Source organism: Chroicocephalus ridibundus, chromosome 4 (genome assembly GCF_963924245.1).
Source record: "Chroicocephalus ridibundus chromosome 4, bChrRid1.1, whole genome shotgun sequence".
Taxonomy (NCBI): Eukaryota; Metazoa; Chordata; class Aves; order Charadriiformes; family Laridae; genus Chroicocephalus; species Chroicocephalus ridibundus.
In genome coordinates this window covers 81,192,850-81,211,858 of record NC_086287.1, presented here as the reverse complement: position 1 = coordinate 81,211,858, position 19,009 = coordinate 81,192,850, and the positions used below count along the sequence as shown (strand labels likewise).

At 41.6% G+C, this 19,009-nt stretch overlaps 1 protein-coding gene across 4 annotated transcripts in view; it reads right to left on the bottom strand.

The window, feature by feature from the left end:
* Positions 1-19,009, bottom strand: part of MYLK3 (myosin light chain kinase 3) — a 36,412-nt gene that overhangs the window by 3,675 nt on the left and 13,728 nt on the right. For 2 of the 4 annotated variants that reach the window (XM_063334448.1, XM_063334446.1), the window contains exons 2-11: positions 14,507-14,597; positions 12,775-13,213; positions 9,302-9,873; positions 7,380-7,485; positions 6,136-6,229; positions 5,706-5,815; positions 5,004-5,145; positions 3,863-3,933; positions 2,227-2,355; positions 1,021-1,173 (exon numbers count right to left, since the gene is read on the bottom strand). In XM_063334448.1, the coding sequence (XP_063190518.1) occupies positions 1,021-1,173; positions 2,227-2,355; positions 3,863-3,933; positions 5,004-5,145; positions 5,706-5,815; positions 6,136-6,229; positions 7,380-7,485; positions 9,302-9,873; positions 12,775-13,213; positions 14,507-14,597 (1,907 nt within the window). Of the gene's footprint in view, positions 1-1,020; positions 1,174-2,226; positions 2,356-3,862; positions 3,934-5,003; positions 5,146-5,705; positions 5,816-6,135; positions 6,230-7,379; positions 7,486-9,301; positions 9,874-12,774; positions 13,214-14,506; positions 14,598-15,585; positions 15,765-18,108; positions 18,808-19,009 lie in introns of those variants that run through there. The other 2 variants (XM_063334445.1, XM_063334447.1) reach the window with 2 other exon arrangements.

Genomic DNA, 19,009 nt, shown 5'->3' with positions numbered 1-19,009 from the left:
CCCATATGCCTCGTCAACAACTGGCCCAATTAATTGTTGCTCTTCGCATCCCACTGACAATACTCTTGCACAGTCTTTTCATTCACAGCTTCTAACCAGACTTTGCATAGTGTCCCTCTGGAATATCTATTCCCATTGCACAGAAAAATGGAAGACTCCAAAGAAAAGTTTGCAGTCTCACAGCATATCATCACCACAGTCTGAGAAAAAAACCTCTTTGTTGTTTCCTGCTGGTAATACGCTAAAGTTCAGTTTATTCTTAGCTTTTCATATGACTTATTGTTCAAAATGTAATTAGTACTAGAACTGATTTGTTTAATTTAGGTAATGATCTGGAAGCTGTTAATATTCTAAGCACTCCTTTGAATTCCCCTCGAACACACAATCTGGCTTACTGTATGCATCATTTCCTGTTTTGGTTAGTTTTGTATCACTGCTCAGCAAGAGAAAAATTTCTCTACTCCCTCACCCAGCCCCATATCCGGGGTCTGACATCTACATCATCTTCATTCTCTCCTGTGTTTCCTATGTGCAATCACTTGTCATTTCAGTGGAGCCAAGACCGAGAAGCCACACGCAGAGTTAAGTCCCAAATGCTCCTTAATATCTACCAAATGCATGTAGACCACTTTAGAGGAGAACAACGCACATTTTCACAGCTGCAGCTTCCATTTATCCTCCATGGCATTCAAGAGACATTTTTGCAATTTGTGCCAGGGCTTGTGAGCATCCAAAGTAACAACAGAAATTGCTTTTGCTCAGAGAAGGAATACTAAAGACAGATTCCTACACAGCAAACCCTCTGTTCTGCCTGTATTGATGCTACTGAGAAAACCAACTTTCTTCAGTCAAGGTAGACAGACATTTGCCTTTTAAATAGGGGCTTCTGAATCACTGAGGAACTGCCCAGCAAGCACAGATACAGCTTACAACAACGTCCCATAGTAAATTCTTGTCATTGGCTAGGAGGAACTTAATGTTATTAGGTGCTACTGTCCTCACGATCAGACAAAGAGGTACCTTTTCTCCTTCACAAGTAATCTGGAAATGAAGTCTTTAGCTTCCTCTGATAGCTGTTCAAATGCTTCTGCATCAAAATCCCAGTTGCAATTGACCACATAATTCATTGTCTCTGCATCCGTTTCTCCCAGGAATGGGGACAGGCCACTAAGCCTTAAAAAAAGAAAGAACGGGAGGGAGAGGAGTAGTTATTATATGCAAGATGCGTTTATCTTTCTACGGATCCTCTGCTTTATAATTGTTGTTAGCTTATGGAGAAAGACTCTCAGCTATGGGGGGGTTCCACTTCTTAACCCCCGCCAAACTAAGCCAAGAGTGTGAGCAATACAGCGTTGTAGCGTTAGCGTTACTCTCGAGCGGTTCACTCGGCTTCGCCAGGGAGCACTGCTAATAGATCCCCAAGGAGACCAACTCCCTGTGGACGTAGGTACATACTTCAGTGCTCTCCCAGCTAGGAAAGCTAGGGGGACTCAAGAGCTTTCCTAAATCAAGGCCCGCATCCGTATTTGGCTTGAGTTAAACTGAATTCTGAACAATGGCATACTTTTTTCAATTAGTCTCTAAGCCCAGATTTATTGCTTCAGTCGTTTATTACTGCATTCAGTTGGGTTTCAGCTAACATATAAATTTAAACCAGAAGCATCTGTGAAAGATTCTGGGATGCAAAGTCAGCTCACCAGAAGGCAGAGACTTTGGACAGAGAAGCTGTCCATGGCCACCATCCAGACATCAGAAAAAAGGTTGAGCCCCATTTGTGACATGACATTTTTTAGACCCACGGCCTCAGTGCAGACATTAATTCCTCTGTGCAGACGCACACCAAATCCAAGCTGCTAAAATGATCAGATTGCAAATTTGAAAAATAATTCAAGTCCTCAAACGCAATCAAAATGAAAATTCTGACATGCTTTGGGCAACTTTACAAGTAAAAAAAAAAAAGACCTGATCCATTTTACCTTGCTAATTAAGATGGCAAGAGAGAACATTTACATAGTTATCAAAAGGATTATTTGGGTTTTTTAGAGACTGTACACACAGCGAGGTGCCTTTGCATTAAAGGCTGGGTTTTTTAACAGAATGAACTGGGAGGAGTCACACCAGATGGGCTCAGTGGTTGCTGCATTCCTGCTCTGCAGATGCCCTCCACTGGCGTGTCCCTGCAGAGCCTTTGGTGCCACTGCCATGACCCCTCGCAGGGTTACTCACAACATATACGTGATGACGCCTACACTCCACATGTCTGTTGGGAAGGAAACAAAGTCGTAGTTCACCACTTCAGGAGCCAGGAACTCTGGAGTTCCAAAATTAACCTTCAGTTTCTCACGAGGTTTGTACCTTTACCGGAAAGAGAGACACATCGCTGCTGAGAGCAGGCTGGGGAACACAACTCACATTTGTTAAAATCAAGGCATGGCTTTTTGCCATGCGAGCACGGCAGAGCAAGCATAGGAGACTCACCAGGCAATCAGGACAGTATTAAGGTTTTCAAAAAAATGAATTGGTGAATTTTGCTGGGACTTCAGGTGAATACACCATCAGCTAAACCTTTCCTGGAGCAAAACCAGAAGGGAGACCAAGGGCAATAAAACCTGCAAAGGCCTCCCCCCAAGAGCGACAGCAGCTCTGCTCCCTGCCAGGCTCCACAGGATGCTTTCCAGCAGACGTTATCCAACATCAAACAAATAAAGCAGCTTCCGTCAAAACAGGTTTGGAGAGCATTTGCTTAGTGGGATGTACCCGGCTACAGCTCAGGGCAAAGGTCTGTGTAACAGATAGGAGCGCAATATAACTGCTAAGGTGGGACTCTCAAGAGGATTATTTGGGCTTGTAAGAAGTTAAACAGTGATCCATATAGGGAGAAAATGGTTCTGCTGTTTTATTGCTTAAAAGGGAACGGTTATGAAACTGAACTAGAAATAGTCACTGATGGCAGCTGGAGTTACATCTGCGAACAGACAGAGCAAGCCATTAGAGCGTTGCTTTTTCGCTATTTTCTGGAATATCTTGTTTTCAAAACTGCTTTAGTAGAAGATTGCCTCTTTACCTTCCCAATTCAAAAAAAACCACCCAAAACCACAAAAAAACACCCACCAACAAACCAACAACAAACCTCAATGTATTCATTTCTATTTTCATAAAATACTTCTAAAAGAAAAAAGTCCTTGGACAGATACATACACACATATAGGTACATCCATGCAGCAATGTACCAGATTTTGACTTAAAAAAAAAAGCCTCAAAGGGTTTAGAAAAGAAATAGAGAAATGTTGGTGTTTTACTGTTATGCTAACAACAGTCGTTCCTTTTAATTTCAGGGGCATTGACTCATGCTCCCACAGCTTTCCTGTAACACTCTCGTGACAGCAATGCAGAAGAATGGAGAAAAGTCCATATTTCTCTGAGGGTTTCCTGTTTCACATGGGATGGCTCAAACATGTTTTGTTTCCCCTCCCCTCCTTCAATCTCCATAAAGAGTTGAGCAGCTAATTTCCACAATTTGAACCTGCATAACAAAACCCAGCAGTCAAGAAGGCTCTGAGAGCCTTCATAGAGTCCCTAGAGTAAAAGCTCTACACGGGGAATAATTTTGAGATAATTAGAGCAGCAGTATAGCTTTATCCAACAGAAACGTTATTTGGAAAATGTAATTAGATAATTAATGCACACAGCAGAAAACTCATGCTTGCAGCGGCATACTGCTCGGCTCATTCACATTGCAGAGTTACTTTAGAGCTATCAAAATACATTAAAAAACCCCAAGACCTACCAAAAATGTGTCAGAGGGTTTGGGGTTTATTTTGGTTTTATTTTTTTAAATAAATTCATATCTGAACTTTCTTACCTCCTTGCTAATCCAAAGTCAATAATTTTAATCTGGTTTCCTGTGTGATTTACACATAGTATGTTTTCGGGCTACAAAGAAAGAAGAGGGTATTTTGAGTTAAATGTATGACTGTTTGAGAGAGAGAGAGATCTAGCAAAACAATATCAAAGTCTCTGAGATTTTAATCATAGTTTTTTGTATAATACTTTTCCTTCTATTCCTATCATGTGAAAGAAGAATTTAACTGGCATGCTAAATTAGTGAAAGGTTTGGGTTTGGATCTACCATAAAGAAGTTTAACTTCTGTTCCTATATAACAATATTCCTATATTTCACCACAGATGACAATAGATTTCGCAATCGAAAGGCCCCCCTGTATAAAACAGTAGGGTCAGTCCAATGGTTGAGGCCTACCCACTGGATTTACTCCATAAGTATAAAAGTAACTCCAGAAAAAGCCACAAGAAACATATCAAATGCATCCTTTGGTTTGCCCACGAAGGCAAAAATTTGTTTTTCAATGAGAGTATTTTTCAAGGTGGGGACAGGGGGGACGATGGTGTCCAAATTGGTTATAAATGTAGAACTGTTGGCCTGTAGAACAGGCCAACCAGGTCTAACATCATTTGTGTAAGGCGTCGTATAAACAAGTAGAAAAAAATATCAGTTGCTTTTTCTGTTGAAAAAGATCCATTACTAAGGGGCCATTAGGAAAGCATGGTCATTTCACTGCAGTTCAGTTCCAGGCAGAAAAGAGTACAAACAATAAGAAGACTGAATAGGTATTTGAACACAGTTATGAGGAGGGTAGGGGGTCGTGGAGGAAAGACTGCAGGCATTTCTAGCCAAAGAGGGGTTTGGGTGTGGTTTTTATTAATGACAAAAGGGCATTGTTAAATTCCACACAGAATGAAAAGCTTCTGATTTAAGAGAAGCAAAAGCACAGAACCCTGTTCATTTCACAATTCTAAGCAAGCTACCAAATCGACATTGACCAAAAAGTAATGAATCTCTAGAGCTCCATTCATTGTGGCTATTGAATTAAGTCTATTCCTTTATGACATAAATCCATTAAATGAGAAATGACTCTTGTAATTAGAGACTCTGTGGTGGTCCAAACCACAGGATCGCTAAAGAGCGGAGAGTAGGAGCTACTGACCTTCAGATCTAAATGGAGAATATAATGCTGGTGCAAGTAGTGGACTCCTTCACAAATCTGTTTGGTAAACAGGATTGCATCCAACTCAGTTAGATTGTAGTTTTCATCTGTGATCCGGTCAAATAATTCACCACCATCAAGACTAAAATTTTGACATAGAAAAGTGTTAAAAACCCTAAAATTCCTCATCAGCCCAATGTATTTCCAGGTCAGGAACTTGCAGTCTCTAACGTAGCAAGGATCCTAACAACACATCCAATAAAAAGCATACCAGTAGTCTCAATGACTTCTAGAGACATTTCTGAGTGTGAAATTAAGTATCAATCTAAATTCAAAACTGGAAAAGTTGTCACTAACATTTGGGGGGGATATGTGCCAAACCCAACCCACACAAACACACACACCCCCTGGTGATTCAACGGGGACCTGGAGAACCTGCAGGGAGCACCAAAGTATCTATTATTCGCGCATCTTATTAGTCTAGAGAAAGTAAGTCCTCAACCTATAAAGTCTACCAAATGAAACTTCTCAAACTGAAAGCTATTTTACATGAGCTGACAACTGAATTTAATTCTGCACAAGTTTTTCAGGCTGGGAAACCACTCAAGTCTTCTTCACACCTTAGAATTCTCATTTCCTATTTCATTTAGTGACCTGAGAAAACCCAAACATCTGACAATTCCTGAGACCACTTAAACTTACTATTCCATGACCAAAGTGATATTATTTTTGGCTTCAAAAGCATCATAAAGCTGGATCAGATTCACATGATTTAATTGGTTCATGATGTTAATTTCATTTTTTACTTCCTCCTGAAAAAATAACAAATTAACAAAAAATGAGCAAAATACACTCCTTAAATTCCAATATATTCAAATACAATTATTTGCAAAACCCAATAACAGCTACACCCCAGGTCTCATGTGGACAGAAGGTTGAATCACAAAGACATGAGATGACAAACAGTCATATCAAGTCCAAGCTGTTACTTACTGAGACAGATTTTACAGTATTTGATACTACGCAATGACAAGTTGCCTCTTAGGGCCTGATTCTGGGAAGCGGTGTTAAGGTGCTTGCACTGAGGCCAGGTTTAGAGTGTGCTCACTTGGGTTCACAGAAACATACTTACCCTCTCTTTTGCTCCTTTCACTTTTATGATTTTGGCTGCCAGGTTGAGACCAGTGGATATTTCCGTGCACTTGTGAACTTGCCCAAAACGTCCCCTGTTGATACCAAACAAAAGATGGGAAACCGACCTAACACAGCTCACTGCAGAAACTTTTCATACAACTATTCTTATCATTGATTAAAAATAGCACAGTACAAAGTGAACAGAATGAGGTGCCCAGCAGCATGAATCTCCTCTTTCTCTCGGCTTACGAAGGATTAGTTTTATCTTTCCAGCCAGTTGTTCAATGCTTACATTAAAATATTATGCCCCCGTCATATTACTACATTTCACTGCGGTATGATGACCTGATGATATTCTTTTTTGGTTCTGTAACTGTACCCGCTTGCTGTCCTTCAGTGATGCGTTAGTGGGTATATTAACAAGGATATTTCTGTCCTGATCTCATAACTTTTTAAATGACTATAAGACCAGTAATTGTAGCCACTCCACAGACTGCATTTCTTGGATGTTGTAAATTCTCCCCCATGTCACCCAGATACGTTAATGCCCCTTGGGATGATTTCTAAACACCATCTTCTCTGCTATTGCATCATCAGGCTTATACTTATTAAGCCATATTTGTACTTGGATCAACCTGTAAATCAAACCTTCTTGTCAGATAAGTAAGGATATGAGAATACAAAGGCTGAAGCAGCTGCAGACTTCCTATGAGTGAAAACTAAATGTAAGGTCAAAATAATTATAACTTCTCCCATGGTTTTCTTTAACGTGCAGGTCAGCACAGAAAAGAGATTTTGCAAACTGCCTGACCTAATGGGTTTTGCTGACTTCAAATGCTCTGGATCTGTCTGCCTGAAGGTTACGGGTTTTCTTCATAAGACCAGCTATGGCCAGGATTATTATAACAAATGCAAAACACAGTCATCCAAGATCACAGTCCAGCATCTGAAAATGGAACTGTGGCAGAAACCAGTCATCTGGGGGGACATCCAGATGGGACATCCCTGCCACACACCCCAAAAATCAACAGAAAGTTCATACAAAGAGCCCAGGCAACAGTGATAGCCCAAAAGGCCTCAGAGATGAACCTGCTGACTCTGGCTGCAGTGGGCTTGTATGTGCCTCACCCACAGACACCTTGGGGCTGTCTGAAGAAGATAGCTCTAGCTCTCCAGCTTACTGCATTTCTCCGTGCCTTAGCCACCACCAGCAGTACGGCACTAGGGACAGGGAATACTTACCCCCCCAGTACTTCATGATGACACACCGAGTAGCACGTTGTCACCTCGGTTTGCTTGACACTCACTATGCGGTGTTCGAAAGGAGCCGGAGGAGAAGGGCTGTCATCTAAACAGGAGACAAGCCGGTCATTGAGATGCTCCTGCACACATTTCACCTCCCTCACAATACTGATTTCAGTCCATGGGACATGCACATCACCTGGTTGTGTTTGCTAAGTGTAACGAGAAGTCTCAGCTGCCTTCCATGCTCCCAGTATCCACAAAATCATACTCTTGAGCTCTCCCCAGCTTCAGCATTGCTGTTCCTCAAGGGATGAAACCAGTTCCTCAGACAGGCATTGCTGAGGCAGTGGGGACCACAAACGCGCACACACACAGCTCCTGCCTCACCGCAGCCCTCAGTGCCCCTCTGGTGGTGGGGCACTAGGGGAGAAACACTGGGGACAACACAAACACCCCCACAAGCCACATCCCGCTGCTGCCCACAAGCTGCTCATGCAAACACCCAAACCAGAACTGTAGTATGAAGTGCACTGCCCTCTCTCCCGTCTTTTCTCTTTGCTTCGCGTTCCTCTACCACACCATCATTTTTCCTTCTACTGGAATTCAGACAAGCACTGAAGTATCTGGATAACATTAAGCATGCAATTCCTTCGCTATTTTTAGAGTGGCATGCAAGTAAAATAACCACTGCATTTGCAGCTAGCCGTAAGAAGGGAGGTGTTGAAAATATCCAAAATCTCTCTGTTCCTTCAAGTGAGGGACTTTTACTGCTAACACCATTTTACAGATGAGGAATAAATGCCCAGAATGGAGAACAGGATCCCACCTCCTGAATCTCAGCCCTGTTTTTTTTAACACAGTAAACCCACTGGACACCTTTAGAAGATCAACATCTTAGTTTATGCATTAACAGAAGAGGTCACCTTAAAAAAAAAAAAATCATCTGCAAGTTTAAAAAGGTTACACTTGATCCTCTTTTAATCGTTATATGGCAGCTGGAAAGACCACCTCAAATACACAGCACTGATAAACGGTGACAGCTATTGGTAAGATCAGGAAGTTTCTCCTAGCAGTGAGACTTTTGCAGACAATGTCCAAGTTAAAGCTGCAAACATTAACATTACAAGTAGCAAGTTTAATCAGTTCCTGGGAAGCTAAATCAGTTAACCATGATACACTTAACATCCAAGTTTTTCTGGGATAAAGCTTCCATAAACCCACTTTTGGTGTCCCCCATTCAAAGCAATTTTACAATGAATCTCCAGATATCTTAGGCTGCAATTTAGCATGTATTCAACCCATCTCCAGCCACTGCTGAGAAAGCCAGATCCAGGTCAGGACGTCTACCCATGTACGTATGTTCTGGGACATACACACACCTGTGCTGACAGGAGAGATGACTCCCTGAAACAATGTGATCAACCGTTCAACACAGTAACCAAGAAGAGATCGATGGCAAATAACACAAAGACCACAGCAAGATACTCTTCCTGCAAGATTTTGCTGCTCTCTGAACCTCCAGTCCATAGCTGCTAAAGCATACCTAGTTTGCATACTCTCTTAAAGAATAAATGCTTAATCTAAAAAAAAAAAACCACTAATTTTTTCAAAATTACTCATACTTCTGATCACACATTTACTTCACCCAATTTTATTTTAAAGGAACTTTTTTCCCCAAAACACACTTTAAAAGGAAAATTACTATTAAAATAATTTGTACAAATGTTAATTGACTTGTTATTTACATAGTCAAAGGTACCCATGGCATTTAGGCAAATGCTCTTGAACTGTAAGACTGAGCACTGGTCCAATTACTATTGCATATATTGTACATATATTGTGTATATTGTATATAACACACACAGGTAGCACAAAAATCTCAATGTAGAAGTTTCCAAGAGTAACTGCGAGCAACTTACCAATGATCATTTCATCCTGTGTGGGAAGCTCTTTGCTAGCTTCCAATGACTTATTCTCCTCTGGTGCCATTCCTGTACACTGACGGGCACCTTTTTCACTTCCCCCTGAAGACACAGACTCAGATTCTCTCCTCTCAGAACTGGTATCCGTCAGGGATTCTTCTGCTTTTGCAGTTTCTTGATGGATTTTCACTTCTACTCCCAGATCTTTCGTAGGCTCCTTTGTAGAGGTATTCTGTGAGGTTACAGGCTTGCATTTTAATTCTGATTTCTCTTCAGCTTTTTTGCCTGACTTGGGTTTGCTCAGTAATGGCTGTTGCTTCCCTGTTTGAGGTGCAAGTTCATTTTGCTTATTGTCCCGTTTCACTTCTTGATTTGGCTCAGTGCTGATGTTTTTAGGACTCTGTTGAAGTTTTAATTTGTCAGGCGGCTGTTCGACTCCTTCTGCTTCTGCTGCTGTGGAGGATGGGGATTTTACTTTGGAACTTTTACCTCTGCGATCATTTAAGTTTCCTTCCTTGGTCATCTCAATCTTTTCTTTCATTTCAGTCATATGTACATTGATGGATATCCTGCAGAGCAAACAGTTGACATTTTATGCAGACAACTAGCCTTGCTTTTGTAACTTTGGGGGGGAAGAAAAATCTATAAGCTTCTGAAATCACAGCTTTCTACAGTATTGAAGAAATCTAACCACATCAATCCCCTCAGGAAATACTCACAACCCTAAAGGAAGAGCACCAAAAAGCGTGCTGATGTTTTTTCTGTATCCTCATCTCTGTATATGCCTGCCTTCTGCTGAACACAAAATGTTCACTGCAAAATGTTAATCCCACATTTGAAAACTAACTTACTTTTTGCAACTATTACGGTTGGTCTAACAACATACCATCACCTGGGCAGAGGGGGGGTACTGACTGCCTTCACAAATTACAGACCGATTATCTAAATGACTGACTGCTCATACAGCTCTACAAATCCAAAGGTTTGCATCCATCCCAGTCCTCTTCCAGCTGGCTGACTTGCATACTCAAACATCTGTGTTTGTGTCTTCTGATGGGATAGCATTCTTCCCACAGCTTTCTGTTAAAAATGTAACTTTCCTAAACTCTCTCACTCCATCAATGCTATATTCTTGGCATTCTAGCTACTGGAAAAGTTTAACAATTTTTTTTACCTCTTACGTTGCCTAAAAAGAATACGGGTTAAACCCAATTCTCTATGCTCCTAAAATCCATCAAAGACATTCGTGTGACAATTTTTGAGTCTACTGTTACTGCTCCAACTGTGATGAGCACACAGCCCGATTTCAGTGAGGCTGAACTCAAACTTGTCAAGTTGTAAAGTAGATTTTATACAACAGCAAGTAAAGAAAATTTCTGATGTCTAGGAGAGAACGTACCTCGTTTTCGCAGAAGTTATTGCCTCTTTCAGTGGATCAGCCTTATTACAAAAGGAAATGTTTCTGCTTTTGCATAACAAGAGTCTGAAGTTTCTCATTTTCAGCACCTTTAGCACCCTCGCGTTGTGCTATGAATCAAAGCTGCACCGGAGCGAGCTATCAGAGCAGCTGAACACAGCTCTGAGCAAACACTTCCACTGCTATCTAGACAAGCCTGAACTCGGCAGGACTCTTGGGCATTTCTCCAAGCAGAGGAACACAATGTTCTTTTGACACTTCTGCATGGGCTTACAGACTTCATTAAAAATTGTGTTCATTTTAGAGAGGCATTTACCACCCTCACGCGACTTCACACACAAAAGCATACTGGGTACCCAGTGCAGGAAGGCTGCAGCTTCCCCCCGGGGTTCACTCCAGGTTCTGCCTTCCAGTTATCCGTCAGCCTCCCTCCTCCCCAAACCAAAGTCTTTGGGCCTCAGACACCCCCCTGTCCAAACCAATCAGCTGCTTCAGAACCTGATGTTTATCTCCGAGTTCACCGCCTGGCACATCACAATCAACCAGCACTGACCGCCAAGGGGTAACGGCAACTGTTCCTCCATGGCTTCACGAAAACCTTGAGCCACCCTCAAAGGACAGCACAGGCAGAGGCAGTGCTCCGGTGGGCAGCAGGGCCGGACCTGCTCTGGCTGTTGAAGCACAGAGCCTATGGCTGCTCACCAGCCAGAGCCTAAAACCCACAGGGAAAACACAGGGAGGCCCCTCTGGTTTTAGTGTTGTTACAGCAACTAGTTTGGAGGTAGCAAGGTCTATAAGCTGTACACAAAGTTGTTCCTGAACATTTGAAAAGAGGTCACAGTAGTGAAAGCTTCTACTTTCTCCTGCCACATCCTTACACTCAGCCTCTTAGGAGAAAAATATCCCAGAGTGCTAGTCTTCACAATGAGCCCTTTCCCTCGTGAAGCCTATGTGCTGACATCACGACAACTTTCATTCATTTTGGTAATTTATTCTTCATTCACTTTTTTTTATTATTTTTTTTTAAAGAGTTCTGTAATCCCAGCAGACACTTACCCATTGCACAGGAAGATTAAAGCATCCACCCTACATTCACAATATACACAAGTTTTCAAATGAAAGTCCACATACACAACAGTAGTGTCATGTTCTTGTCTGGGCTTCAGACACCAATTTGTACACACAAACAGTGGGGGAATTCCACACACCAAGTAACACACACACACATATATGTGTGTATGTATACGTGAGGCTGTCTATCACCCATACATACACACATAAAAAAAAAATGCACACAACAAAAACCTACAACCAAAAAGCCCCAACCAACCAAACCTCAACAGAGGGAAATTCTGTGGCAGATTTTAACTGCTGTGCCTTCTTTGTCTGGGCTAGTGGATATAAAGTTGTTTAATTTAAATAAATGGAATTAAAATCAAATCCTAAATAAATAATTCAAAAAGAAATGGATTATGAAAGACATATTACAAAACACCGATATGAGGAAAAGATTAGGCTAATAGAGATTTATAAAGGAACAATCTGATTATATCTTTCTTTAGGTAACCAAGGCATAAAAAAAAACAAACGACAAAACCACTGAGAACAGCAAACAAACCAAATTATTTGATTTTGTCATATACTAGTAAATATCTCAAATTCCTTTCATCCCCACAGTTATAGAAAGAGAAGAATTGGAAAGGAGTGAGTGGTTTATGAATGTCCTACTTGAGCTAAGGTGGTCACCTTTTAACTCTAATACACAGGAGCCCCAAACACATAAAAAAAGTCTCCCCTAGATCTAGCTCTCTGACTCCTTGGCTTCACACACATTTACACAGGGCCCTTGCTGCTTTGAGGTTTTTGCCTTAACCATTTGTAAGGTCTCACCACTCCTAACCTACCATGGATAAAAAAACCGAGCATGGCTGTTTTTCCCCTGGATCATGCCTCAGCACGAGCTGCCTCCTTTAATGACCTGGCTTTCCTTTTTTTACTTCTAACACATGAAATGGTTTCAGATCACACAGAAAGCTACCAACAAGGCCATTACCTGGTACGTGTCACCTCACACCCTGTGTCAGATATAGCCCGGGATGTGGAGGGTACAGCTTCCCGGGATGCCGCACTCGACAATGGAGGTTTGTTTTCATTCTCTCTGAGTTTCTGGTGAGCAAGCTGCCCGTGGCACTCATCCAGGCGCAGGGCTCTGTCCATATCGTGTGCTTTAGCAGGAACATTTTGGTTGCCTACATGATCTTGATTTACGAAGGGAAGACCGTTGTGTTGATTCAGAGTTTTGACACCAACGTCCTTTGGCTGTTGACAGCTCTTAGAGCTGTGTGTTTTGCCAGCACCTTCTACTGCTTGCTGCTGCGCTGTCCTCTCTTTAACTTGGGGCTTGGAGTCAGCTTTGTGGGCTACAGCACTAGAAGTGTTCACCTTCTCACGTGCTCCCTTGTTTTCATCCAGCTTTTTCCCACTTTTTGTCTCTGAATAAAATAAGCCATTAATAATATATCCTTGACAAAAGTGACAGCAAAACATAGAGGGAATAAAGGAACACACCATTCAAAACAACCTATGCAGTTACATACATCTGAAAAGGTAGCAAGAAACCCCCTAAAAGGTTTGAAATCCTTACACCAGCAGCCTTGAGACAACCATTATTAATACTCATGGGTTAATCAGAGGTTTAACTGCTCTGCTGGCTTTCCAGCAGTGTTACAGATTGAACTTGGATTTCCATAAAGCAAACAAAATGACCGGCAAGGCTCAAGCTCAGTGCATCTAAAATCTGAAATCGCTCTGCGAGCAAGTGTAACAGGTAGTTCAGTGTAACCACAGACCTACCCAGGACCCTCCTGAACCCAAAACTCCCTCTACCCGATTAGAAGGGCAGAGGCGCACTGAGCAAGACTCCAAGGGACGCTGGGGCTTGAGACAGAGCCTTTTGCATTTTCCACCAAGCACAAGAAGGTTCTTCAGCACCTTCTCATGACAATGATTGTGAATATCAACAGTGGAAATTGCTAGGGTAATTTCTTTCAGGATTCAGCATACACAGGGAGCTGGCAATCAAGGTTAGCTCACAACCCTGCGTAGGTTTTGAGTCAGAATTGTGACCATCTGCTTTATTTTTGTCACTTCCTAAATGATGAAGCTAAAAAGGGGATCTCCCATAGACGATTCACTAACAATTTGTGAAGACGACAGCACGACAGGGCCCGCTCAACATCACGTTCACCCCTGTTGCAACTCCACAGGCATAAATAATGGATGCAACAGGGCAATGCCCTGACAGATGGGTCCTAAATAGGAATCTAGCCCTGACATGGCAATGAAACTTGTTGATGAAAAAGAGATATTCCCAATGTCAACATGTTCCTTTTTCAGAGAGGGGAGGAGGGAGGGCTTCAGATATGTTAAGGGGAAAGAATTTATTAGGTTCGCTATGCGATACTGCCACTACCTTCATGGTGTCTCTGAACAAGTACTGCTCTCTTACTTCATCTCACTATAATTCCAAAGCAAAAAACCTGTGCAGCCAAATAAAGGTGCTTCTTTTAGTTTCTTGATCTTCTAGCGTTTTGTGGGGTTTGATCCAGGGGACAGATCATCTTGGGGAGGAGGTGAGAACAATTATTTTCCCAGTACCGGTGGACAAAGTTACTCGGTTACATTTGAGTAATTCAGGTAGTGAGAAATAGCAGGCTATTAATTTCCAGTTTGTCTGCTGCACATTCTAGAGTCGAAGCTTGTAGCATGCCTGGAGTGATACATACCTTCCAGAGGCTTCTTGCTTTCAGTTTGGGTTCCTCTGTTACTAAGCACATGTTTAGGTTTTGCACCGCTCTCCTCAGGCTTATCTTTGGCCTAAAAATGACAGGGGAACACAAAAATAACAGTTATGGCCAAGAGTGTTTATTTCCCACTAGGTTCCTCCAACTATGTGGGTATTCAGATTCTGTAAACAGGCGCTGACACCTCTGATCTTCTGACTTTTTAGTTACTGCTGTGTTTACTCCCTTCTTCCAATCTCTCACTGCTTTTGCAGGCAGGCATATTTCTAAAACAAGACGGCACAGAATAATACATTAGCTCACTGCCTTCCAAAATTCTGACCACGAAAGACTTTGCCTCTTTCATCTTTACTGATATTGATTAAAAACCATGACATGTGAAACATAACAGAGAGATTAGAAAAATAAATGCTACTGTATTTCTGTTGCTTTTTGGCTGGTGACTGAAAGATAAGCAATGTCTCCGAAGATATTGTTGATATATTTGTCTCAAGGCATTGAACGATTCATGATTTGAGCTATGGTAGAGACGATACGAAAAAAAAAAAAGCCTTATGGTGACTCTTGTAGATGAACTTGACATTATATGTGTCACCTTTGGCATGGTTAAAAACAGACTTTCTCTCTTCTAGAAGCAGATTTTTTTATTTTTAAGCACATTTCTTACTCCAATTAAGAAAGGAGAGGGGATATTTGTAATAGCACCACTTAACGCTTCACAAAACAATACATTTGAAATCAAATTAAAACTAAATAACTAATATTTAGCAAAAAGCATTACACAAAAATAAGGCACAACTTACTTCTTGGTTGACATACAGTTAAAATCTAGTGATGAGCAGCCTCCTACCCTTATTTGTACAAGCAAACAAGCAAATCTGAAATATTTCTGCAGATAACTCTGATTACAAGATTGCTGCGAATCAGCCCCTTCATCTGTTAGTATTACAAGCGGTTAAGGATTTCATGCTCCAACCACATAGATGCCACAACAAAGCCCTCCCCACCCCCCTTCCAAAAAACAAATCACTCCAAGAGTAAAAGTAGTAAAAAATCATTACCATTTTTATTACAGCTCTAAGCAAACCTGCAACAATGACCAGGGGGAACATTATTCTTGCAAAATCCTATGTGCAAAGAAAGCCTTGGATAAGTGACAGTTTAACGCTGGTGGGTTTTTCTGTCTGTTTGTTTTCTAAATAAGAAGTTAGAGGTTTGGATCCTATGAAGCTCAATTCACAGTCTTTTATTGATTTGACTCCAACCCTGCAAAACGGCTTCCATAAGTTCCCATGGCATTCCTGGAATGCTGTCGTACCATCAAACAGCTTCACACAGAAATGAAAACATGACCTCCCCACTCCCATCCCCACACTGAGTACCCTTGCACCGAGCCAGCTCCCTGATAAGCAGCACACTGTTACAAAACAGCAAAGGCTGGAAAACAGAATCAAGCAAGTAGCAAATTCCTTTTGTGAGCAACCCCCGTGCAGCTGTGGAGCTCTTTGGACAAGTCTATACCGTGATCACAAAACAAGCTGCAAAAATTAGACCAAAGTTAGCACATGGCTCAGCATAAGCTAATTTGTTTTTGAATTCACCCGTGCTTCGCTCCACATTGCCCCAGCTAGGTCACACACGTACGCTACCTCACTAATTCAAGCCTAGTTCAAATATCACTCAACAGCCGGTGATCAAAGTATAGACACATCTTAAGGTCTTATAACTGACCTTATGCTCTGATTTCAAAACTGTTCACGAGCAGAAACAAAAAAGGAGAACAATGATGGTCACATTGCAAAACGGGAGTTAGTAATAAAACTCCCCGCTTGCCCAATACACATTGCCTGTTCTACGACCAAGGCAGTGGTCAGAGCCTGGGACAGAGACCTCTGCCCCATCCTAGTCCATCAGGTCACCACCAGCAGGTCATTTCACCTCTCAGTCTCTATCCGCCTATCCATAACATTTGGATGAAGTTCTGACCTCCTTCAGTCTCCTCTTTTGCAAACACCGATGAGGAGGCAGTGCATAGTGGCTAGTTGACAACTAATCCCAACAGTATGCTAGAAGTCCATGTGAAACATTCCTCCAGTATCCCTCACATCACCTCCCTTTATTTACATCCCTCCTTACTGCTGTTTTCACTTCGAAACTGACAGTCTGGAAACAAAATTAGTTTACCCTCTTTATACTCATCTTCAACTGGCCACTGATACACTGTGTGCTGCCGGTTCAGCCCAAGGTGTAAAGCCTCCGAAGGACTGTCTCTGCCTCCAAGCCTTTTGCAGTGACCGCAGGCAGTAACTTATACCAGTGCAGCTTTAACCAAAATGTATCAAACTTTTCCATTTCTCCAAAAATCTGTAGAACTGAAACTGGAACTGCAAGCAAGTACAAGCTTCACCTCTATCCAGAATTAAGATTGATACCTGTTATGATGTTTGATACCTGACAATGTACGATTTATTGTTCTCAACACTAATGGAAACCCTTCATAGATTCTTCTGTCTCCTAACAGTCTAGCTCACTTGTCAGCCTCTGGCACTTGAAACAGGAGTCCAGGAGAGCATTTGCAAAGCCCAAAAAGGTACGTTAGCATTTAGCATTGCCCTGTTCTTGTAAAAGTTTAGGTGTACCCTCCACCAAAATATTTTACAGTTTTGGTGAAAAAATATTTGGAGTAAGATACAAATGGACATTTAAATTTGAATCTAAGGTCTCCTTACTGTAATCATACCTCCACATACAAGAAGATTCTTGGAATGAACAAACCTATTCCAACTCTTGCAGTTTCCCCCCGCTTCTTCCCCACTGCAGGGTAGAAGTCATAGTGAAAACAGAAAACTCCCGTTAGCTAAAACTAATTCCAGATGCCTGTAACTTCTAAAACCAAGGTTAATCTATTCCAAAACACCGTATCAACTCTGTACCGGTCTTGCCTGTTCCTCCCTCACTGTCCTCAATAATTAAGAAATGCATAGGAATTGATATCTAGGAACTTGCAAACACAAGAGCTATTTGATCTGAAGAGTGAACAATGTTGACGGAGTTGATAAAGTCACAGGTTCATCATAAAGATGTCGCTAAAGACAACTTAGATGTCTATGGACATATCGATAAGCTCAGTAATATGGCCGTAAGTCAGGACAGGTTTTAGCAACTGGCATTGCATTCAGAATTGATATCAATCAAGTAAACAGAAGCTTCCAACAAAAAATGCTTCCAATATGTTACTCATACTTTTCACTGGGGCCTCAATTCAGTCACTAATGTGAATGACATTACTGATACTCAAGCACTGGTAGAAGCTGAATTTTCCTTTACAGTAGTAATCTACTCCTCATGCTTGTTACAGGATTGTCTGGCACACTTTGGGAACCTGGGACATAAGACCACAAGGCATGTTTTGAGCCTTGGTCTCTGCCTTAAGGGGCTTGCAATTCAAAGGCCACAGCAGTAACCTGTAACAGCAATACTGAAAGGAAAACCTGAATTATACCTTATGCAAGAAATCAGCAGGAGAGCCTAAGGCCCTGCCGCATAATAAAGAAAAATACGAAGAATAGTAAAACAAAACCAACCTCAACAAGGATTTCCAGCAGACTCCCCTTCTTCCAGGGCACAATGCCTTTGAGAATGAAATCCACTACTTTAGAATTTTTTAATACTTCTCCCACAAATGTAATAACTTTATCCAGTGTATCAACCCTTTTCTCTATCTTTGCCAGCCTCTCCTTATGCTTTGAGGCATCTAGCTGGGCAGCTTTCATCAATTTCAACACTTCTGAGCATATGCTCTGGATATCAGCCTGGTGAGTACCGTCCGATACCTTTAGGCCTTTTTTCATTGCATCTGTCTCATCAGGAGCTGCTCGGGATACTGTTAGCTTGTTAATGCCTTTTTCTACATCATCAATGCCTTTGTTAACTCGCTGCAGTTTGCCTGTCAGATCTTCTTGGAAATGCAACAGTTTGTCCATCTTTTCATTCAAGAGATAGAGTTTTTTGTCCATCATACTTAAATTGTTCACTTTTGTAGGCTGCAACTTGGTCAGGGCATTTCCCTCTGCAAGGTCCAAGCCACCCGCAGACATTCTGTCCAGACAGCAGGATGTCAGATAGATTAGGTCAGCTTTTCATTAATCATAAATTAGAAAACGAGTGTCTGAAAGTTCATCTTCTTTAGCTATTCCTACACCAGACAACCTCACTTATTGGAGTCGCTAGAGCATATCATGAGATAGCTACTGCACAAAAGATTTATTTCTGTGTTATCTATTTCTTACTGCATGCTTTCAATGATGGAGGTAATCTGGCACCAGACTATATTTTCTTGGGCCTCCTTGACGTCACAAAACCATTTAAAATTCTTTCTTGAGTGGCTGTTGATAGGCAAGCATCTTAACAATTGCCAATGCCTGAGCAGACCTCTGGATGGAGGAGGATTGTTTTTATGACCGGTTTTAGTTCTGTGATAATGAA